We start from the raw sequence: 24,142 nt of genomic DNA, 5'->3' as shown, positions 1-24,142 counted from the left end.
TGTGGGCGTATACACAGTGCTAAATGACAGCCCATTACCTCCCTTCAGCTCCAGCTAAACAGAATGGGAGTGGGATTTTACATGTAGATTGATGGAGACTTCACCTCCCTCTTATTCTAAGACACAGGCTGACTGGCAGAAATCCACCCACACCATGTTATTGCCAAAAAATAATAACGATTTGATTTCAAATATATATTTGTATACAATTTAAAAAGTTTATGGATATATTATTTATTTTTACTCTGTATTCCAAAGGCCGTTTTTTTTTTTAACATGTGACCAGCAGCAGAGGACTAGAAGTTCCTCCTGCTTATGTTTACCGGGCAGGGAAACATTTGAGTCATGTGACAGCTGTAAATTAATGAGGAAAAAAGTACTTTTATGGGTTTTTTTTCTTATTAAAACGAATTACAGTGCCACAATTCACACACAGAAGTGTATTATAAATTAAACAGTGGGTTTAGTAACACTTTAAATAGGCACTCTAGTGTAAGCAAAAACCATAGCATGCCATTTTGCTATTTAGATCTCCAAACCTTTCAGTCTTTTGACTTTGCTGTGCATTTTATGTCACACAGATCTATTCTGTACACAGGTGTTGTACTTTCTATAGTTCCAACTCTTCCCCTAATACACAATATAGTATATTATGCGGTCTATGCCACACTGCTCCTGTGTGTGCATTGTATTGTAGATTAAATACTCAACAGGACTCGGTGTTGTACATTTTTTACCATATACTGCTCCACTCTGCATACTGAGATGTACATTTTATACTCTGCTCCACACTGCCCCACTGTGCTGTACATTCCATACACCAGGGATCCTCAAACTACGGCCCTCCAGCTGTTGCAGAACTACACATCCCATGATGCATTGTAAAACTCTGACATGCACAGACATGGCTAGGCATGATGGGAATTGTAGTTCCTGAACAACTGGAGGGCCATAGTTTGAAGACCCCTGCCCTACACCATAACTACACTGTGCTGTACATTCTATACACCATATCTACACTTGGTACATTGTGCATTCTATACACCATAACTACACACTGTACACTATGCTGTGCAATTTATATTCTGTACACTGTGCTATGCATTGTATACACCATACCTATACTCTGTACACTTTGCTGTACATTCTTTACACCACAACTAGACTCTATATACTGGAAAAAGAATAAAGACAGGCTCCTCTGAGTGAGAAGTAAAACTCACATTAAGGACAGGGGTAACAGGCACATAAAGAAGGTCTGGTGATCGCATGCTGCTCTTGTCTGGGGGCCGTTTTTGCCACTCATAGAGCTGTTCTGGCCGGCAGGTTGTAGTTGCAGTGCAGGAAATGTAGTCTGGAACGCAGGCTGGACCGCAGCATCGTTCCCGATTTTCAAGCTGTGAAAAAGGAGCGCGCACGAATGGTATCCCCCCTAGTGTGCATGCTCCAAAATGTGTCGCGAGCACGCCGGTGACGTCATCAGGAACGACGCTGCAGTCCAGCCTGCGTTCCAGCCCTCGTTTCCATCACCCAGCACCACAACTACATCCTGCCAGCCAGAACCGCTCAATGAGTGGCAAAAACAGCTCCCCAGGTCAGACAAGAGCAGCATCCAATCACTGGACCTTCTTTATGTGCCTGTTAGAAGTAAAACTCAACATTAGGGACATGGATAACAGGCACATAAAGAAGGTCCGGTGATTGGATGCTGCTCTTGTCTGACCTCGGGCCGTTTTTGCCACTCATGGAGCGGTTCTGGCCAGCTGAATGTAGTTGCGGTGCTGGGTGATGAAAACGAGAGCTGAAACGCAGGCTGGCCTGCAGCATATTTCGTGAGGACGTCGCCGGCATGCTCGCGACGCGTTTTGGAGCATGCGCACTAGGGGGATACCATAAGTGCACGCTCCTTTTTCACAGCTTGAAAATCACGAACGATGCTGCTGTCCAGCCAGCATTCCAGCCCCCGATTCCATCACCGCAACTACATACCGCTGGCCAGAAAAGCTGCATGAGTGGCGAAAACGGCCCCCAGGGCGGACAAGAGCAGCATCTGATCACCGAACCTTCTTTACGTGTCTGTTACCCATGTCCTTAATGTGAGTTTTACTTCTCTTTTTATCAAATACATAACCGTGTACACTTAGAGGCGCCTGTCTTTCTTCTTTTTCCTGCATGTTTGTAGACCGCTTCACTCTCCTTCCAGGCTAGCCCTGAGCTCACTGACTGCATACCCTTTATCCTATGAACAGAGCTAGCAGCCCTAAACTATATGATGGACTCAACATTGCACTAAACGCACGCCTGCTTGTGCCACTATTTACATGTATACTCTATATACTGTGCTGTATATTTTATATACCAGGGGACCTCAAACTTTTTAAACAGGGGGCCAGTTCACTGTTCCTCAGACACTGTTGGGGAACCGGACTATAGTTTGAAAAAAATATGAACGAAGTGATGATGCACATTAAATACAGTGCCTTGCGAAAGTACTCGGCCCCCTTTAACTTTTCGACCTTTTGCCATATTTCAGGCTTCAAACATAAAGATATAAAACTGTAATTTTGTGTGAAGAATCAACAAGTGGGACACAATCATGAAGTGTAACAAAATGTATTGGATATTTCAAACTTTAACAAATAAAAAAACTGAAAAAAATTGGGCGTTCAAAATTATTCAGCCCCCTTAAGTTAATACTTTGTAGCGCCACCTTTTGCTGCGATTACAGCTGTAAGACGCTTGGGGTATGTCTCTATCAGTTTTGCACATCGAGAGACTGAAATTTTTGCCCATTGCAAAACAGCTCGAGCTCAGTGAGGTTGGATAGAGAGCATTTGTGAACAGAAGTTTTCAGTTCTTTCCCCAGATTCTCGATTGGATTCAGGTCTGGACTTTGACTTGGCCATTCTAACACCTGGATATGTTTATTTGTGAACCATTTCATTGTAGATTTTGCTTTATGTTTTGGATCATTGTCTTGTTGGAAGACAAATCTCCGTCCCAGTCTCAGGTCTTTTGCAGACTCCATCAGGTTTTCTTCCAGAATGGCCCTGTATTTGGCTCCATCTTCCCATCAATTTTAACCATCTTCCCTATCCCTGCTGAAGAAAAGCAGGCCCAAACCATGATGCTGCCACCACCATCTTTGACAGTGGGTATGGTGTGTTCAGGGTGATGAGCTGTGTTGCTTTTACGCCAAAACATAACGTTTTGCATTGTTGACAAAAAGTTTGATTTTGGTTTCATCTGACCAGAGCACCTTCTTCCACATGTTTGGTGTGTGTCCCAGGTGGCTTGTGGCAAACTTTAAACAACGCTTTTTATGGATATCTTTAAGAAATGGCTTTCTTCTTGCCACTCTTCCATAAAGGCCAGATTTGTGCAGTATACGACTGATTGTTGTCCTATGGACAGAGTCTCCCACCTCAGCTGTAGATCTCTGCAGTTCATCCAGAGTGATCATGGGCCTCTTGGCTGCATCTCTGATCAGTCTTCTCCTTGTATGAGCTGAAAGTTTAGAGGGACTGTCAGGTCTTCGTAGATTTGCAGTGGTCTGATACTCCTTCCATTTCAATATTATCGCTTGCACAGTGTTTCTTGGGATGTTTAAAGCTTGGGAAATCTTTTGTATCCAAATCCGGCTTTAAACTTCTCCACAACAGTATCTGGGACCTGCCTGGTGTGTTCCTTGTTCTTCATGATGCTCTCTGCACTTTAAACTGACCTCTGAGACTGTCACAGTGCAGGTGCATTTATACGGAGACTTGATTACACACAGGTGGATTCTATTTATCATCATTAGTCATTTAGGTCAACATTGGATCATTCAGAGATCCTCACTGAACTTCTGGAGAGAGTTTGCTGCACTGAAAGTAAAGGGGCTGAATAATTTTGCACGCCCAATTTTTCAGTTTTTTATTTAACAAAGTTTGAAATATCCAACAAATTTCGTTCCACTTCATGATTGTGTCCCACTTGTTGATTCTTCACAAAAAATGACAGTTTTATATCTTTATGTTTGAAGCCTGAAATGTGGCAAGAGGTCGCAAAGTTCAAGGGTGTAACGCTCCTGCGTTTTTGTTATAGTGAGCTGGATTTGCAGCTACAGAATCTCCACTCAGTAGTCATGTAGAGATGTGTTGAATTACCAGATCCAACTCTCCAGACTCATCACTGTGGATCCGCCTGCTTCAGCATACAAATATACATACACTCAATAAGATGTTCCTGGAGTGATAGGATGTATATGACAATATAGAGGTGATGTGCTGAAGGGACAGGGGTGAGCAGTGATAGCAATGATAAGCACTTGATAGTAATGTTCAGGAGAGTAGTAGATGGTAATAGGTAGAATGCAGATAGGTTAGTAATCATGTATAGTAACAGGTGGTAAGGACAGCAGATGACATATACAGGAGAGACTAACCCAGTGCAAGGATAGATGGTAGTAGACTCAAGAGCTAGCAATCTATGTAACAGTGCAGATGATAGGATTAGTAATGCATAGATAGTAACAGTCCTTAATGTGCAGAAGTAGATAGTGTAAGTTTGTTATGAAGGAATCCCCTGTGGGGTACTTATCACTAGTGAGGTTAGTAAGTAGAAGGGTCCGGTAGTAAGGGAGTGATCCGGTAGCGAGATACGGGATCAGTAGCGAGGTTCCGGTCTGTTCCAGGTAAAGAGAATAGCTGGAGGCTCCGGCAGCATAAGACAAGGCTGTTAAGCATGCGGTTTGAACAAACAACCTGAGAGAGAAAGCCGGCGATTGAAATAGCCGCTCAGAGCGGCACTCAGCGATGATGTCATGCGGCTTAAAGGTATATGCGTTCCACCTAACTGAAAAGGTGGGACGCAATATGAAAAGGAAAATGGGCAATAAGGGTACCGAAGGTACCAGAATCTTACAAAGGGGGCCGAATACTTTCGCAAGGCACTGTACCTGCTTGCTCTGTTATACACACCAGATATGCACATTAAATATCTGCTTGCTCTGGTAAACAATTCATTTCAGGTGCAGATGTTACCAAAGAACCATTTTAGCACATTGGGACTTTGTGTTTATCACTGGTGTTTGACTCAATTGTAAAATGCAGGATGGGGGGGTTAATGTATTGCCACTGGACACTGATACAGTAATGGCCAGTGGCAGTTAATTAACCCTTTTGTGCGGCATTAGTGGCACCGACAATGCCGAATGCGGCCCGCGGGCCGTAGTTTGAGGACCCCTGGTATACACCATAACTATACTCTGTACACGGTGCTGTACATTCTTTACATCACAACTATACTCTGTACACTGTGCTGTAGTGTTTACTCTGCACCAGTATGTTCTGTACACTATGATGTACAGTGTTTGGTCTGCACCACCCCAGTGTGCTGTATGATCTGTACTCCACATATTTTCACTCTGTACACCCTGCTGTACATTCTATATTCTACTCTGTTCCACTTGGCAAAATGTGCTGTACATTTAATAATCTACAATGCTCAACCAAATTCAAGGACTGCATTAAGCGGAACAGTCCTTCCTGTGCCCAAATGAGCACACTTTGCCAATCTATTAACAGAACTTATATTGATCCGGTTTCTGCACCTGAGAAAGCTGGGATTTTTATTAATAATGACAATATTGCTTTAAAACTGCCAACATTTTGAAACTGAGGTCAGAGATCCTTATTGTGGTTTTATTTATTTCCACCTATAACTCAGCAGGCAGTCTATGACCACATGGTGTGACAGCAGACGTTTTAGCAACACGTAGGCCCCTTTCACACTTGTGCGACTTGCCATGCGATTTGGGACTGCAAAATCGCATGACAAGTCGTTCTCCATTATTTTCAATGATTCCCATTCATATCTGTGCGACTTGAAGTCACACCGACTTCAAAGTAGTCCCTGCACTACTTTGGCATGATTTTGATGCGTTTTGAGGAAAAGACAATTCAAGCCCAGTCAAACTAGCATCAAAATCGCGGCAACAAAGTCACCGCAAAATCGTGCGACTTTGAAGTCGCACAAGTGTGAAAGGGGCCTTAGAGGGGTGGGAAGAATTAAAAGAGAACTTTGCCAAAGGTAAAGTTGTCCTTAAATGTATTCTCATCAATTTCTGAATCATATATTAGAATAATAAAAAAAAATAAAAAAAGACCAGAGTTTCCTTTGTAAGAAAATATATTAAATAAAAAGCAGAATATTGCAATGCCACACATATTACAGCTAAACTGGTGACTTTTATTTCATGTTACACTACTTATGTAGATATTGTTACCTTCCAAATCGAGAAGAGTGACAGAATCTGGCTTGGGGTCAGTTGGATCGATGCTCTGAAGTGTGTGCAATGCCTGGTCCATTTTATTCTAGAGAAGATGTGAAAGGTAAAAATTCAGTGGGGTTGAGGTCAGGGTTCTTTGCAAGCCACTGGAGTTACTCCACGCCAAATTCATCAAACAATGTCTTTATGGAGCTGGCTTTACACAGGACACAATCATGTTGGGACAGAATAGGGCCTTCCCCAAACTGTTACAAGGCTGGAAGACAATATACAAGACAATTGTCTGTAATGTCATTGTATATTGTAGCTTTAAAGTGGAACTTTAGTCAAAAAATTAAGTCCTGCTAGATCACTTCAGGCTGGCCCCTTTTGCAGGTATAGCTATGTAAAACATTTAAAATAAGTGTCTAAACTGTTTAAAAACCAGTAATACACTGTCTCACCCTGCTCCACACATGCTCCGTTGCTCTGCATTTTTAGGCACTTCCAATTTTGTAGAGGCCAATCTACTGACAGCCTTAAAACAGAATAAAACCCTCTTATCATTTTACAAGTAAGCTGCTTCTGTTTGACCTGCAACTGCCATGATGTTGCACATGTGGTCAGTTATGACACCAGCCATTTGATGGTTTGAACGTTTGTTTGAGGACACAAGCAAATGTAACAGTAAGCAATCCCGGAATGTAACTTTTTTGAAACCATTAAAAAGATGGGTTTAGTTCCGCTTTATGATTTACTGCTGTTCAGGGGCTTTGGGCTTCAGCAAAATGGCAGCCTCCAGCAAGAAGAAACAGGAGCAATGACGGAGGCAATTTACAGCATACACTCATTTCAGTAGAACAATAAATAATATAGAATGTAATGAAAGATCATTCTTTTTATCAAGCGGTTATGGGTAAAGTTCTACTTTTAACAATCCCTTTCAATGGAGACACTAACTCCACAACGTGAAGGGGTGCCCACATACTTTTGGCCATATAAGCAAGTGTAGTGGTCAGGTATTCAACTTCTGGCCACATATTGTATATTCTAGAACGATTGAGCTCACAATATTAGCATATAGTTTTCCTTTTAAAGGCTCAGTTCACCTTTTGAAAAAAAATCAAATGGGATTTTTGACTTCCTGTATAATCCATTTCTTTTATGTTCATTGGCGGACACAGCTCCTGATCTTCTTAACCATTGCGTTATACTGCCTCCTACAGGAGTAGGACACTAGGCAGAAAAAAAGTCTGGCTACATCTATGGGCAGTCCCAGGGAGTATAAACCCTCTGAAATAGGTACTCAGTTTTGTTACAAGCAGTGTCAGAAGAATTACAACTCCAGAGAGGGGTGGGTGCTGTGTCCGTCAATGAACATAAGAGAAATGGATTTTACGGTAAGTCAAAAATACAATTTTCTCTTTAGTTCATTGACGGACACAGCTCCTGATCTTCTTAACCATTGGGACGTCCCAAAGCAGTGGTAAACATGAGGGGTGGGAACAGCAACAAATAAATTCCCAAGGCTAATTATAGCAACCAGGAGCTCAACCAAAACAACTGGCGCTCACCTGGAAAAAAAACAATACACCCTCAAAGAGGACCAGATCCTCTAAAACAGCAGCCTGCAAAACCTTGCGGCCAAAGGAAGCATCCACAAATGCCAACGCATCCACTTTATAGAACTTTGTGAAAGTGTGCACCGACGACCAGGTGGCTACCTTGCAAACCTGTGTCACTGACGCCTGATGACAGAAGGCTCAGGAGGCACTAAGCCCCAAAAAAAGTCCAACTTCTGGGACAACGTAAGCAGGGGAATCTTCCGTAGATTCTCAAAGGGAGGTTTCTGGAGGACTGAGGGTACCAAATTGCAGTCCCAAGGAGGCAACAGAGACCACACTGGAGGGGTCAAGTGCCTAACTCCCTAAAGAAAAATACGCACCAAGTAGTAAGTGGCCAAGGGCCACTGAAAGAAGACTGCTAAGGCCGACACCAGACCCTTGCTAGTACTCAAGGCCAGTTTTTGCTCAACCCCCATTAAAAGAAGGTCAAGATCCGAGCCACCGAAAAAAGAGCGAGGATGAACCCCAAGAGACACCATGCAATGTACGTCTTCCATGTACGATGGTAAATCTTCCTTGAAGTAGATTTCCTAGCTTTTAACAGCGTTGGAATCACTGACTCACAAACTTCTATCCACCAGCACCTGGCTTTCAACAGCCAAGCTGTTAAAGCCAGCGACTGTAAAGCAGGATGCAAAATTGGTCCTTTGGACAGCAGATTCTCCCTGCGAGGAAGCCTGCAAGAACGTAGACGACCAGCCACACCAGATCAGCGTACCAAGCCCCGCAAGGCCAGTCTGGGGCCACTAAGATGACCAGAATCGCTTCTGCCTCGATCCTGCGTAGAAGTCTTGGCAGAAGCTTGAGGGAAGGCGGAAATAAGAGGATACTAACCCCACAGGGCCACCAGCCAGAGGATCCCTTTGGCCCGAGCCACAAACATCTGCACCTTTCTGTTAAGCTGGGATACCAACAGATCCACCTCAGGGATACACTACCAGAAACACAACTGATGAAACACCTCCAGATGAAGGGACCACTCCCCTTGGTCCAATGCCTGCCGACTGAGGTAACCTGCCCGCCAGTTTTCCACCCCAGAAATGTGTAAGGCGGAGAGGGCTGGAACTAACCATTCTGCCCACCTTAGAATGCCGGCTACCTCCAGAGCCGCCGGGACACTTCTTGTGCCCCCCTGGTGATTGACATAAGCCACAGCCGTGGCACTGTCCGATTGATTGCACACTGGACATCCCCGATTCCATCCCAATGTTCCAGGCAAAGGCTGATTGCTCGCAGTATCAAGACATTGATTGGTAGTCTGGACTCTTCCAGTGTCCAGACCCCCCCCCCCCCCCCCCCGAGTATAAATTTTGCAGAGGACATCTCCCAGCCGGACAGGCAGGCATCCGTGGTGACCAATGTCCTATACAAGGGGAGGAGGAAATTTCCCAGCCAAAGCGCCGAACGAAGCCACCATATCAGGGACTCTATCATTCCCCGGCTCAGCCGGATCTGATTGTCCAGAGACTGCAGATTCTTGTCCCATTGGGCCAGAATCTCCCTTGCAGAGACCTCGTATGGAACAGTGCAAACTGAACTGCGCAAACGGAACTGCCTCAAAAAAGGTAGACACCATCAGGCCCAGCACCCGCATGCAAGTCCGGAGGGATTACTATCTGCTGGACAACAGGAGACAAATTACTGCCTGCAGTTTCTGGAGTTTGTCCAGAGGAAGCAGCACTCTGGCTAAGGCCGAGTCCAGAGTCAGACCCAGATAGTCCAGCTTTGTGGATGGAACCAGAGCAGACTTCTATTCAGAATCCAGCCAAACACCCTCAAGCTCATATGGCGATTTCCACGTTTTCCATCAGAGCAGTAGTAGATTCCGCTCCCAAAAGGAGGTCATCCAAGTAGCCCAGGACCGCAATCCCCTATTGGCGTAAAAATGCTAGCACCGGGGCCAACACTTTCGTAATGTCCTGAGGAGCAGAATTGAGACCAAAAAGGTAACGCTACAAACTGATAATGCTCCTCTCCCATGGCAAAGCGGAGAAAGCGCTGGAGACCGACACATTGAAATGTAATGGCAAGCATCCTGGATGTCGATGGAGGCAAGAAAAATCCCCCTGAAGCTGGAAAGTCACCACCTTGCAAACAGACTCAATTCTGAACTTCTGCACCCGCACAAAGCAGTTCAGCGCCTTGAGATCCAGAATTGGATGCACCTTGCCTTCCTTCCTGGGGACTGTAAACAGGTTTGATTAAAACCCTGGAAAACGTTCCAAAGTCGGAACCATCACCCTTTAAAGTAAAAGGTCTTGCACTACCCCAAAAAGAGCCTGTAAGCGGACCGGGAAAAGTTGCAAGTTGGAAGGAAGAACCCTACCGGAGGGTAAGAACAAAACTCGATCTTGTAGCTGGACTGGATGACCTTGTGGACCCAACTGACTTGTACCAGGTGAGTCCACGGGTTCGGGAACCAGCAAAGACGTCTCCCCACCAAAGATACGGGTGAGGGCGCACCTTCATGCTAAAAGGGCCTTGTCTGCGGTTCTGAAGACTTGACTTGCCAGACCAAGTTCGCTTGGATCCTCCAGAGGAGGCCCCCGAAGGGCTCTGATCCCTCGTCAGTTGACCTTGAGGGACAAAAAAAAAAAAAAAACTGCTTATGAGCCGAGAAGGGGGGCCCACATCTACAACAAGGGTCCTTGCCCTTCGTAGCCTGCTGAAGAAAGGTACTCTTCCCCCCTTTGAGACCTTTAACGATGTCATCCAGGGTAGCACCAAAACAGGCAATCTTAAAAGGGAAGATCAGTCAAGGCCTTTTAAGAAGTCTGGTCTGCAGACCAGCATTTGAGCCAAAAGACACGCCAAAGAACCACTGCTAAACCAGAGCAGAGCCACTAAGGGAGCTGCATCCAAAGGAGACATCACGGATAAACTGCAGCCCCTGGACCAGCTGGTCCGCCAGCTCAGCAAAAGGCAGGGGGGAGTTACTCCCCCTCCACGTTATGGTGTAAAAGCCTAGCCCATTCGGTCAGAGTCTGCGGCACCAGGGCAATGGTGAATATCAGCCTCAGTGCCAAACCAGCCAGGGTATACATATTGCAGGCCACAGCCTCCTCCCTCCTGTCCACCGGGTGCTTTAAGGCTGGGTTCTCTTCAACCAGAATCATGATTGCCTTGTTTAATCTGGAAACTGAAGGGTCCACCACTGGAGGAACAGTCCACTTCTTAGGAAGGGACTCCTCATAAGGGTATCGCCCAGATTTTTGACAGCCCGTCGCCCAAAAGCCACCTCCACCCGGGACACCAGGGACTCCAGGACCGCCATCAGTGCATCAATGGATGGATGGGACCCGGAGGGCCCCGCAGCCTCAGAGAGGGGAATCAGATGGGGAGATGTGCTCCAAAGACTCTACGAGTCACCAGGGGGACCCAACAAAAAAGTGTAAAACACTGCTTAGGGACAACCCCCATCACTCTGGCAGCCCACCCGGTTGCCAGCCACAGAGCACCAATCGATACTCGGTAGAGAGGGAGAGGACCCCACCAGACTTACCACTCCACAGAAACCAGGCACCATAGCTACCAGGAGAATCTACACCGCATGAATGGAGATCAGGAAATGAAAAGACTCAGGAGTCAGCACCATTGGATGAGGAGGGCTCCCACCGCTGAAATTGCAGCCCAGAGGAGTTCCACTGTCATGGCCGCTGGTATTTTCAATGGCAAACCACTGAAAAATGGCTGCTGGACAACACAAACATGGCTTCCGTGCATTAGGTACACAGGCTACAAAAAAATGGCGCTCCTGCATGGCACCATGAGGCTCCCAGGGACCCAGGAGGGATCCCTAGGCCTCAGAAAATAGCACAGGCAGGAAGCTCCACCATGTACAGCGCCCCCCCCCCCCCCCTCCCCACAGCCGATCACCCACCCGCCCCCATCACAAGCACAGCACCCTGCCCCTCACCCTAGGCGGTGGACCAGGCCACCCCACAGCCCTAGCGTCAGTAAAGAGGGGGGTGAGATGGCCCACAGGAGAGGCCTAACAGGAAGGAGGGGAACCCAGGGGTCCGACCGTCCTATGTCCATCCCAAAACCCTCCAGGGGGAGAGGGTGGACAGTTACCATACCAGGAACCAGGCGAGCACTGTTCCAGACAGAGCCTCCTCTCCATCGAAATGGGGGGCTGTCGGCCAGGAGGAACGCTGCGACTCGGCCCCAGACCCAGTCGTATGCGACCTAGCAAGGCGTTTGAGTCGCAGGCCAGCCCCTGTCCAGTAGGCCGACCTAGCTTGGAGCTGAGGTCTGCGCACCAGCTCGCTGGCCATGGGGTTAACCACTGCATCTAGATTATCCAGCCCATCGCCCAGTCTGGCAGTTGATTATAGATCTCACAGGAAAAAAATCCAGGAGGAAAAAAAAATTCTATACAAAAAGAAAAAAATGTAAGGATCAGAGATACAAGCAAGGAACTAGGTCCTTACTCCTGACTAGGCAGAAAAAAAACGTAGTACCTATAGCAGGGAGAGGGAGTATACTCCCTGGGACTGTCCATAGGCGTAGCCAGACTTTTTTTCTGCCTAGTGTCCTACTCTTGTAGTGGGCAGTATAACCCCAATAGTTAAGAAGATCAGGAGCTGTGTCCGTTAATGAACAAAAGAGAAAAGTGCACATTTTTTTTGCAGGCAAAAAAATAATACGCATTTGTAATTTTTTTTCTAAGGAGCCTGCAGATCATTGGACCTGCAATCAGCATATTGAAGGGTGCAATGTTCAGCTCCTGCAAACTCTCAGGATAGCAGTCTACCCGTAATTCTGATATGGGCAGGCAGTTACCTGAGAACAGGAAGATCAATTAACTATGAGAGCGCTCACAAGAAAGTACTTGTATTGTAGTCTATTCATTCATGGAAAACTGACATGGGGGAGAAGGTGCAGATGCTGGAACAGGTTACATGTTCCACCCTAAAAACGGGTAGAACATGGACCATGTTCCAAAGGTGAATTTATCCTTTAACAAGTTCATAAGTCTTTCAACAGGGTAGCCTTAGAGGTATGCTGGATAAAACTTAAGTAACCACTTTTGTTGAGAAAAAAAAAAACCCTCTGTTACAATCCTTGCAATATACATAGATCACCCAAACATTGTTGCAGATTCCTACCTTTTGTTATCCTGAAGAAATAGCTGATTTTTCGTGTCTGCGCAGAGTGAATGTGTATGGGAATGACTTTATAATTATCAACCAGTTGCTGCACCTGCAGGGCTCTAATGAGGAAATTTGCAGGGTCTGCATCACTTTAGAACGCCATTTCCCTTTGGAAAATATTTTTGTTGCAGGGGATGCCAAATTTCTGGTTTTTATCTTAGTGCAGACTTCTGGGAAAATTAGTGCGCCAATCACACAAGCAGGAAATGACATATCTGGGGGGCATTCTGTACACATCTGTGTACATGATGCCTCTAGATAGCCATATTGCATTTTACAAAACTTTACAGTGCTGTCGACTAAAAAGGGAAAGGTTTTTTTCAAATTACAATATGACTTTTGTCACAATTTTTTTTTACTTGCTAAATTTTTTTCCCCCAAGAAAAGCAGAGTTACCCTTTAACATTATAAATACCAAATTTCTTTATTTCAGGAAAGAAGGCAGTAACATCAATGGCAAGGAAGATTTCTACCAAAGCAGAAATCCAGCGGACAAAACTAAAAATGAATTAAAAAGTGAGCAGAGGGATGACTCTGTACCGTACTGCAGATGCTACACTATCTAATCAAAAGGCTGAAGGCATGTTTTTGACCGAGTTGTGCCAGAGCTACAATGTCAAGGATCTGGATGTGCTTCCTAGCCATGGGTCTGGACCAAAAAAATCAGCCTGTGAGAGTTACGATTCCGATGACCGTTAAAACCGTTCCAGTGTGTGCGCTTAGCTATTTGCCTTGCGTTCACCTGTAAAACTGAGAAAAATGTTAACTTACTTCATCTATGTACACTGGTTCGGGTTCTGACTTTGTCACAGTTTCTGGAGGTTCATCATAAGGAGCAGGATTTTCAGCAACTGCAAAAAAAAAAAAAATCTCAGGCCAAATTTATAGGTTGTACTCACAAAAAGGGCAAAGTTTCATTTTTATTTTACCGAACGTTCATAGACCAAATAAAATACAATCACTAAAAGTTCACTTTTAAAAAAAAATAACAATCGTTCACCCGATTTTCTTATAGTGTGTACCCCACTTTAATGTTAAATCTGAAGCTTTCACAAAAATTACACCTGGCGATTCTGCTATGAAATTCTGTTAAGCATTTCCTGTTACAGAATGAAAATATTTTATGGTCCACAGTGCAACAAACTACATTTGTTAAGGTTCCATTTGAATGGTCACAATAAATGTGTCTATGGTATATGATGATCCCTTGCAGAAAAAAAAAAAGTGTATCGCTAAAAACAAGAAGAGTGAACCAGTCATTATGATGATCTGGTCAGAAACCGTCCTATAACCAGCCATAAACAAGACCAGGGTCGGTGCTACCTATAGGCAAGGTAGGCGCCAACCTACAGCGCAGATCAGTGGGGGGTGGCGCCCTCCCTCCCTCACTGCCTCCCCCTCCCAGCGTCTATCACTTTTGGAGCAGCATACCTTGAGTCCCAACAATCCCAAGCCGGCAGGCGTACAACCACAATGAGAGCAAGTGGAGCTGTCAAATCGAAGCTCTGATATGGGGGCTCTGCCCTTTTATTCCGTGCATTGACAAAAAAGCCAGCGTTTACACTTCGGTGGGCGGACAAGGTGGTGGCAGGGGGCGGGACCAACTACTGCATGTGCACCTACAGCTGTGCATAATTCAGGTTGATTATACACAGATGTGGGTGCACATGCAGTAGTTGATTCCACCCCCTGCCACCTTCTTCCCCGCCCACCAATGTATAAACGCCAGCTGTTTTGTCCATGTAGGGGACATGTTGGGGACAAAGGGGCGGAGCTCAGAATATCAGACCCGCCCTTCCCGACATCAGAGCTTCGATTTGACAGCTCCATTCACGGACTCACACTCACTCTCATTGCCGCTGCATGTCCCGCTGGCTTGCCCACCAATCTCTGGCTGTGCTGGATAGAGGTTTACACTGCTGCATGTCCTGCTATAGGCTACTCTCATTTTATTATCCATGATCAATCTGATGCCGCCATTCTTCCCTCGGCTCCTTTATGCTGCTAATCAAGATTTAAGTGTGCTATATTTAATTGAGGTCTTTGCAGTTTAACAAATTCCTGAACCTTGCACCCTTGTACGAAACGCACTCCTGAACCTTGCACCCATTACGAAACGCACTCCTGAACCTTGCACCCTGTACGAAACGCACTCCTGAACCTTGCACCCTGTACAAAAAACGCACTCCTGAACCTTGCACCCAGTACGAAACGCACTCCTGAACCTTGCACCCAGTACGAAACGCACTCCTGAACCTTGTACCCTGTACAACACATTTATAAGCCTTGCACTCTGTATGAAATCCACCCCTGAACCTAGTACCATGTACCAAATGCACACCTGAATCCTTTCACATTTAGCATACTGCACTCATGGGCAGGGCAAAAGGGGTGGAATCAGGGACAAAGCCAAGGGGGCGGCGGAATGAGGTTTCGTCTAGGGTGTCAAAAATCCTTGCACCAGCCCTAAACAAGACAATTTGTTTGCCAATGGTGATGGAAGATTCAACGAAATGAGAGAAAACTAAATTGCAAAGAATCACTGTTCAATAATGAAACGATTTTCCTGGAAATGTGTGGAGGTATCCTGAGGAAGGAAGCCACGCCTCCCGAAACACATGGTCATGGCAACTGTATGACGTTCACACTCGCTTCCCAGGTGTATTCGGCTCGTGTTTGTGTGTCCTTGTAGCGCAGCGCCAGCTGGAATGGGGGCATGCGCATTAGGATCTGTACGTCGAGCGTGGTGGTGGATAGCCTCGGATGTGCTGCCAGGACCCGGACAGCTAGGTTGAACTTCCACAGCTCTCCCCTCTTCTGTCGGGATCTTGAGGTGGCTTTAGGACTGCAGCCACAGTGGAATCCTCCTGCTGTATCCATCGTCACACAATGCGAGTTTGTCCATTGTAGTGTTTTTAACTTTACCATAATAAAGCCAAGTTACACTAGGGCGGCTTTGCACTCTCTTTTGTGTTTTTGTCTAGATGTGTTCCTGCCACCCAGATGATCCATAGAGAGCAGCAGCACCCTTTGACTTGTCTAATTATCACCAATAGCAAGCAAGAGGGCTATACTTAACAGGTTATCAGCGCACCTGCTAGTTTTTTTCTTTTGTATTTTTTTGTCTTGATACACTATATACTGTCAAAAGAATTGGGATGCCTGTCTTTACACGCAAGTGAACTTTAATGGTATCCCAGTCTTATTTCGTAGGGTTCAATATTGAGTTGGCCCACCCTTTGCAGCTATAACAACTTAAACTCTCCAGGGAATCCACAAGGTTTAGGAGTGTGTCTATAGGAATGTTAAACCTTTCTTCCAGAAGCGCATTTGGGAGGTCAGGCACTGATTTTGGAAAGAAGGTCTGGCTCACAGTCTCCGCTCTAATTCATCCCAAAGGTGTTCTATCGGTCAGGACTCTGTCCAGGCCAGTCAAGTTCCTCAACCCCAAACTCGCTCATCCATGTCTTTTTGGACCTTGCTTTGTGCACTGGTGTGCAGTCATGTTGGAACAGGAGGGGGCCATCCCTAAAACGGTTCCCACAAAGTTGGGAGCATAAAATTTGCAGGGCGTAAAAGAGAGCAAATAGTTAAATGTTTTAAATGAATGCATATTTCCTCCCCCACGTGACCCTTCCCCTGATTTCTGTCAAGATCAATGGCACATCCATCAACCCGTCCTCACATGCCAAGGTTCTAGGTGTAATCCTGGACTCTGATCTATCCAGCCCCACATCCAACCACTTTCCAAAGCTTGCCACCTCAACCTCCCCAAAATACACCCCTTCCTAACCAATGACCCTACAAAGCTCATAATTCACTCCAATGTTATCTCTCACCTCAACTACTGCAACCCCCACCTCACTGAATTATCTTTACATAGGCTATCCCCCCTTCAGTTTACCATGAATGCTGCGCGCCAGACTCTTCCAATTACAATCTGCTCAGCGTCTGCTACTCCTCTCTGCCAATCCCTCCATTGGCTGCCACTCACTCAATGAATTCAAAATACTAACAATAACTTACAAAGCCATCCATAACTCTACCCCCAGCTACATCACTAGGCTAGTCTCAAAATACTAACTAGATTGTTCTCTTCATTCCTCCCGCTCTCTAGTTCCCTTGTCACCTCCTTTCATTCTCGCCTCCAGGAGTTTTCTTGAGCCTCTCCTAACCCTGGAACTCCCTACCCCAATCTGTCCAACTATCTCCTACCCTGTTTACTTTTAGGCGATCCCTGAAAATGGTCTTCAGAAAAGCCTATGCTGCCTCCACCTAACATCTGTACTTTTATTTTCTCCATCAGCTCATCCCCCACATATGACCAATTGATTTCTTTTTATTTCCTTTTTACCAATGATACCAATGATTCTTATCATTGATAAGAATGATCATCAGTTTTTTTTTTTTTTATGCTAGTCTTATATAGAAAATGAAAAGGTTGCTAAAGTTACAAAAAATTTTGTAAGACAGAATACAACTTCGGAAGGGATGTAATGTATTCTTTTGTTTCCAAGCATGCGTGGTCTTGGTCACCCGAATTTCTTTGTGAAAATATTATACTAATTACACGAAAATCATTCATTCTGTTATCTTACAAATGTTTGTACTTGTCCCTTCGGATATTTTCAAATAAACTGTTGTAATTGATTCTAGTAAGCTGTGTACTAATGAATAGATTATCGGATGATAGCGCAGAATGTGTTTTTTTTTGGCAGATATTCTCATCTTGTGTACTAGGCATTAGGAAGAGAGGGCACATCTAGGATTTAAAGCACAACTGAAAATAGATATCAGCTATAGAGCAGAAGCAAAGATTAAGCACCATTTGCTTTCTTCTTTTAGCTACATCTGGGAGGAAGAGGAGAGACATGTACGGTGTACAGTATTTGAAATGAATGCAGCAGTGGCTTCTCCAGCAAAGACTCAAATCTTTAGCAGAGCTCTACATCTCATTTTCAGGAGACAGCTTATTACCAACTCATCAATTAACAATTACTCCTCAGGAAGAAGAGAGAAGAGGAAGCACTGCAGTCATATACAATGCAAGAAAAGAATGCTGTAAAATGGACCAAAGCTGCTCCTGACATCAAAAAAAATAGCAATGGCTTTTTTTCTGGTAATGTAATAAAAGCAAATGCAGCCGTTTTTTCCCTTCCTTTCTGATGTCCTACTTTGCTCTCTTTGTCTCTCTTGCCTCCAATCGGCTTTGTCCTTGGATGTCGCGGATTGGATCTCCCTTTTCACTTATCTACATACTTTCTACTCCTTCTCTCTAGGCATGTTTCTACACGTCCTTGCCTGTTGCCTATCCCGACAGGATTACATGCACTGTTCCCCCCTGAGTCCGCTGGGATCCCCAAAGACTGTCTGGGTGCCTTCCCCTGCGCATCTGCTACCGGCCGGGTGATAGATGCCGGAGGGTGCCGGGGAACGCATTATCGCGGTCAATAACCCATTATCCTTTACTTTGCACTGTATCTCTCCATGGCGCGATCTCAGAGGAGTACCTCTCTCTAGGACGGTACATTATGATATCCATATTGTCATCCCAGTCTCTAGTCGGCATGTAGACTTGCATATTTTTGAATTTTTTTATGGCAATGTTGCATATGTTTTTCACTCTTTTCTGATGTCATTCATTGCATTTCTCTGTTTGAATTGTGATATGCCTTCTTGGTTTCTTCAATAAACAAATTTATAAAAAAAAAGCAAATGCAGGCTAAAACATACTGTTTTTATGTCTAAAACCTATCAAGTTGACCAAAACCCCAGCTTTTCACTCTGGTGTCTTTAAAGACTACTGGTGGAATTTTACAACAAAATGGGATTTTAGTACTTATTGTAAAATCCATTTCTCTGAGTTCATTGACGGACACAGCGCACTATAGATCCTAACTACTGGGTTACATTGCTTCCTCCAGAAGTAGGACTAGGCAGACCAAAAAAAAAAACCTGGTTATGCCCATGGGCCGTCCTTAGCTAGTATATAACCCCCTTCTGTGCTCTAGGAAATCAGTTTAGTAGCAAGCAGTATTAGAAGTATCAAACCTCCATAGAGAGGTGGGTGCTGTGTCTGTCAATCCACCGATTGACTTGGGTAAAAGCAGCATGTCGGATTTTTAGGATGTGATTATAGCCACTAGCAATAATCACTGTGTTCTCCTGACAACCTGTGGGATGGCAACCTGTGGCTGTAGGAAATAAAAATCGCATAATTTTTGGCATGCCGTACTCTACACTCTAGTAGCCAGTCACATAGATCATCTGTGATTGTGTTTAAAAGGAGCCTGAAATCACTATTGGCCAGACAGAAAAAAAAAAAGCAAAAATCAACCCACACCTTCATAATAATGTCAATCCTTTAACCACTTGCCGACCGCCGCAAGTTGATATACTGCGGTGGTCAGCCCCTTACAGGCAAAGTGACGTATATAAAACGTCACTAGCCTGTGAGGCTCTGGGGAGCGAGTGCGCGCCGCCGGAGGCGCAGTCACGGACCCCCCCTGCGCGCGTGACCGGCGGACCCGATGTCCGCCAGTCACTCTGCGATCGTCGGGGGAGAGGGAGAAAGTCAGGCGGCTAGTGTAAACAAGCCGCCTGTCATTCTCCCCTGTGTAGAAACACTGATCATACGGTTCTACTATGTAGGACCGTTGATCATTGTTCCTACAGCTCAAGCCACAGCCAATCACAGTTAGAATCACGCCCCTAGGGACACACACAGCCCCTCCCTCTCAAATAAAGTTAACCCCTTCACTACCAGTGTATTTTTACAGTAACAGTGCATATATATATATAGCACTGATTACTGTAGTAATGTCACTGGTAACCCCAAAAGTGTCAAAAATGTCAGTCAAGGGTCTGATCTGTCTGCCGCAATGTCGCAGTACCGCAAAAAAATAAAATCACAGATCGCCGCCATTACGCGTTAAAAAAAAAACAACAACAAAAATGACAAAAAATCTTTCCCTTTGTTAGGAAACGCGATAACTTTTGCGCAAACCAATCAAAATACGCTTTTTGCTATTTTTTTTACCAAACATATGTAGCATAAAACAAATTGGCCTTAAATGTTAAAGTTTGATTTTTTAATTTTTTTTGGGAGGAATTTCATATAAAAAAAAATGTGAAAAATATTGTTATTTTTGCAAAATTGACGCTCTTTTTTTGTTTATAGCGCATAATCAAAAAATCGCACAGGTGATCAAATACCACCAAAAGAAAGCTCTGTTTGTGGGAAAAAAAGGATGTCAAATTCGTTTAGGTACGGCATCGCACGACCGCGCAATTGTCCGTTAAAGTCACGCAGTGCCGAATCGCAAAAAAAACCCTTGTCAGGAAGGGGGTAAAATCTTCGGGGGCTTATGGGGTTAAAACTGCAATGCCCCCCCCCCCCCACTCTGGCCAGTACCTGCTGCCACAGTTCATGCTTTTCATGCAGGCACACAGACCCGTATATCTATAGAGGTTTTTAATGAGCCTAGAGCAGCATACAGCAATAATGGGAAGTCTGTAAAAAAAATCAATCAATGGGAGTCTGACAGGCACAGAGGCTATATGGACCTCTACACTTATCTGAGCATTGGATAAAAGAAAGTGCAGCGCTAATGTTACAGACAGACAAAATCCAATAAAAGATAAACAAAAGAAGTGCAAAACAATCAAGATTATTCAGATAAGTCCATAAAGTCCTTGAATGGATTGTAAACAGTGCTCACAAAAGGAATCTGACAGAGACCTTCACCATCTAGCCACATGGACAGCCTCTTACGAATTGATCTTGACCTTTCAGTCAGAAAGCTCAATCTGACATCTCACTTCAGAAATGGAAGACCTCTCAAGATCACCTTTGGATAGACAAATACGGTAGACGTTCCTATCCTTATGACCATCAGGACTCCCAATAAGTAATAGCCAACAAGAAAAGTAAAAAAGGCATCTCGTAGTGCAGTACATTTTCTTTTTCATTTTTATTTCAAGTAAAAATGATGCACTCACATTTAAAACCACAAAATATCGCATAGGAAAGTTTCCAACCAACAAGATGGTTGCTGGGTCTGGTGCGCGACGACATCACCTGCCGTGACTCCACCCTACGTGTTTCGACCTCAATGATGTCGTCTGGATGAACGACCCTGGACACAATCTGTGTTCACATTCGCCTAAGTGTTTGCAAGTACACCCTCGGATGTGCATGCATACAGCTGCTGCGCCTGTGAGACTCTCGTTGATTTTTAACAAGTTTCCAGACATGGTTGTATGGCAGACTAGGCACAAAAACACCTCTTCAAAGATGTACAGGTCTTTGCATCTGGGTGGAAGAGGCCTAATGGTTTGTGTCAAGTACTTTCTTTTGTTTATAGGATTTAGATAAACATTTAAAAACAGGTTTCAGCCACAGAAGTGGTATCACAGGACACTATGCATTATTTAAGAAAATTTCTTTCAGATTCTCTCTAATTAAAATCTTGATATGGCCCCTGCTAAACAGAACAGGCAGTGAGGGGAAGGAGGGTGGGTGAATTGCTCCTCAGAATCATTCAGTTGTAAGATTTGAGCTGGTGCTTCTGAGGTCTGTAAACAGGCTTCTATTTTAATGCAGAGTATCATCCTCCAAAACATTTGAGATTGAGCATAGATCGCCACCTGCTGGATGGTTATGTAAAGTCATTGGTAAAATGTACATTTTACAGGAATTAGGAAGGCACGGGTCAATCACAAACACATAAAAAAAGTAGGTCTTTCTTGCTCAGAATAAAACACTGCTGTTCCTGAGCTTGCTCATGTGGTCTACAGCCTGGGCAAAGGTCATTATATATCTGGATACCAGGGGCACTGTGGATAAATGTATGACACTAGGCTGCAGAGTGACTTTTTTGGCCAGTTTCCTCATCAAAAATGCCAACCCTAATCATTTATTTGAGTAGGAAGTGGCCGGATACATTAGAAAGCCTTTCCCTTTGCGTTTTCTTCAACTGGTAAGCCACCACTAGAACTGTACTGTCCATGTGTTCCTCACACTTAGTCTCCCACAACCTAATTAACCACTTGCCGACCGCCGCAAGTACATATACTGCGGCGGTCAGCCCCTCACAGGCAAAGTGACTTATCGGTACGTCACTAGCCTGTGAGGCTCTGGGGAGCGAGTGCGCGCCGCCGGATGCGCGCTCCCGCTCGGTCACGGACCCCAAACCCCCCCCACCCCGCGCGTGTGCCCGGCGGACCCCATGTCCGCCGGGCACTCGCGATTGTCCGTTACACCGGGAGAAAGGCAGGCAGCTAATGTAAACAAGCCGCCTGTCATTCTCCCTTGTGTAAGAATAGTGATCATACGGTTCTACTATGTAGGACCGTTGATCACTGTTCTTACACCTCAAGCCACAGCCAATCACAGTTAGAATCACGCCCCTAGGGACACACTTCACCCCTCCTTCTCAAAAAAAGTTAACCCCTTCACTGCCAGTGTCATTTTACAGTAACAGTGCATATGTATAGCACTGATTATTGTAGTAATGTCACTGGTAACCCCAAAAGTGTAAAAAATGTCAGTAAAGGGTCCGATCTGTCCGCCGCAATGTCGCAGTCCGGCAAAAATCGCAGATCGCCGCCATTACGCATTAAAAAAAAAAAAACAACAAAAATGACAAAAATCTTTCCTAGTTAGTAAACGCAATAACTTTTGCGCAAACCAATCAAAATACGCTTTTTGCAATTTTTTTTACCAAACATATGTAGCAGAAAACAAATTGTCCTAAAATGTTAAAAAATTTAGATTTTTACATTTTTTTTTTTTGGGAATTTCATATAAAAAAAATGTGAAAAATATTGTTATTTTTGCAAAATTGTCGCACTTTTCTTGTTTATAGCGCATGATCAAAAAATCGCACAGGTGATCAAATACCACCAAAAGAAAGCTCTGTTTGTGGGGAAAAAAAGGATGTCAAACTCGTTTAGGTACAGCGTCGCACGACCGCGCAATTGTCCGTTAAAGTCACGCAGTGCCGAATTGCAAAATAGGCCCTGGTCAGGAAGGGGGTAAAATCTTCCGGGGCTTAAGTGGTTAGGAATCCTCATTCAACCAAAGACGTTGGCCATAGGATATTGTGAGATGGTCCGACTGCACATACATGTCCAACCATTTTAATGGGTGTGGACAGCCTAAGAAAAGGCATTGGGATGCCTCCACGCACATTATCAGTTTTCTCTTTTGTGCAATTGGAATTGGTGGTGGGGTGGGGTGGGCTGGTGTGTTGTCCTCAATCCAATGTGATTTAACTTTCATTGGCTCTGGAACCGCCCACCACCCCACCCTCGCCCCATCATCCAAAGGAAAGTGCTGAAATAACAGCGTCTTCCATAAAATATGCTGTTCTTCCACAGTTAGATGTCCTGCTCAAGAAAAATAAAGGAACATACAGAGTATAGCATCAAGTCAATAAACTCCTGGGATAATGATCTGGTCAGTAAAGTAGCAGAGGGGGTTGTTAATCAGTTTCAGCTGCTTTGGTGTTCATGAAATTAACAAGTGAACTAGATGGGCAACAACAAGTTGACCCCCAAAACAGGAATGGTTTTGCAGGTGGAGACCAATATAATTTTTTTCCCTACTCCTCTTTTCTGACTGTTTTTCACTAGTTTTGCATTGCACTAGGATCAGTGTCACTACTCCATCTAAACACACTGGTAGCATAAGGCAATACCTGGACCCTTTAGAATTTGCACAGGCAGTCCAACTCCTCCAGGATGGCACATCAATACGTCCCATTGCCAGAAGGTTTGCTGTGTCTCCCAGCACATTCTCAAGAGCATGGAGGAGATTCCAGGAGACAGGCAGTTGTTCTGGAAGAGCTGGACAGGGTTGTAGAAGGTCCTTAACCCATCAGCAGGACCGGTATCTGCTCCTTTGTGCAAGGAGGAACAGGATGAGCACTTCCAGAGCCCTACAAAATGACCTCCAGAAGGCCATCTGTGTGAATGTCTCTGACCAAACAATCAGAAACAGACTTCATGAGGGTGGCCTGAGGGCCCAACGTCCTCTAGTGAGCCCTGTGCTCACTGCCCAGCACCGTTGAGCTCTATTGGCATTTTCCATTGAACACCAGAATTGG

The 24,142-nt window shown here is 44.8% G+C and overlaps 1 protein-coding gene across 1 annotated transcript in view; it reads right to left on the bottom strand.

Annotated features, from left to right (window-relative positions):
* Nucleotides 1-24,142, bottom strand: part of STAM2 (signal transducing adaptor molecule 2) — an 88,604-nt gene that overhangs the window by 20,352 nt on the left and 44,110 nt on the right. Inside the window, exons 9-10 of the mRNA XM_082261116.1 lie at nucleotides 13,803-13,882; nucleotides 6,269-6,356 (exon numbers count right to left, since the gene is read on the bottom strand). Coding sequence (XP_082117242.1) covers nucleotides 6,269-6,356; nucleotides 13,803-13,882 — 168 coding nt within the window. The remainder of the gene's footprint in view (nucleotides 1-6,268; nucleotides 6,357-13,802; nucleotides 13,883-24,142) is intronic.

This window comes from Pelophylax lessonae (assembly GCF_965119305.1).
Source record: "Pelophylax lessonae genome assembly, chromosome: 6".
Classification (NCBI taxonomy): domain Eukaryota; kingdom Metazoa; phylum Chordata; class Amphibia; order Anura; family Ranidae; genus Pelophylax; species Pelophylax lessonae.
Note: the sequence above shows the minus strand (reverse complement) of the source record. Positions and strands in the feature narration are given on the sequence as shown.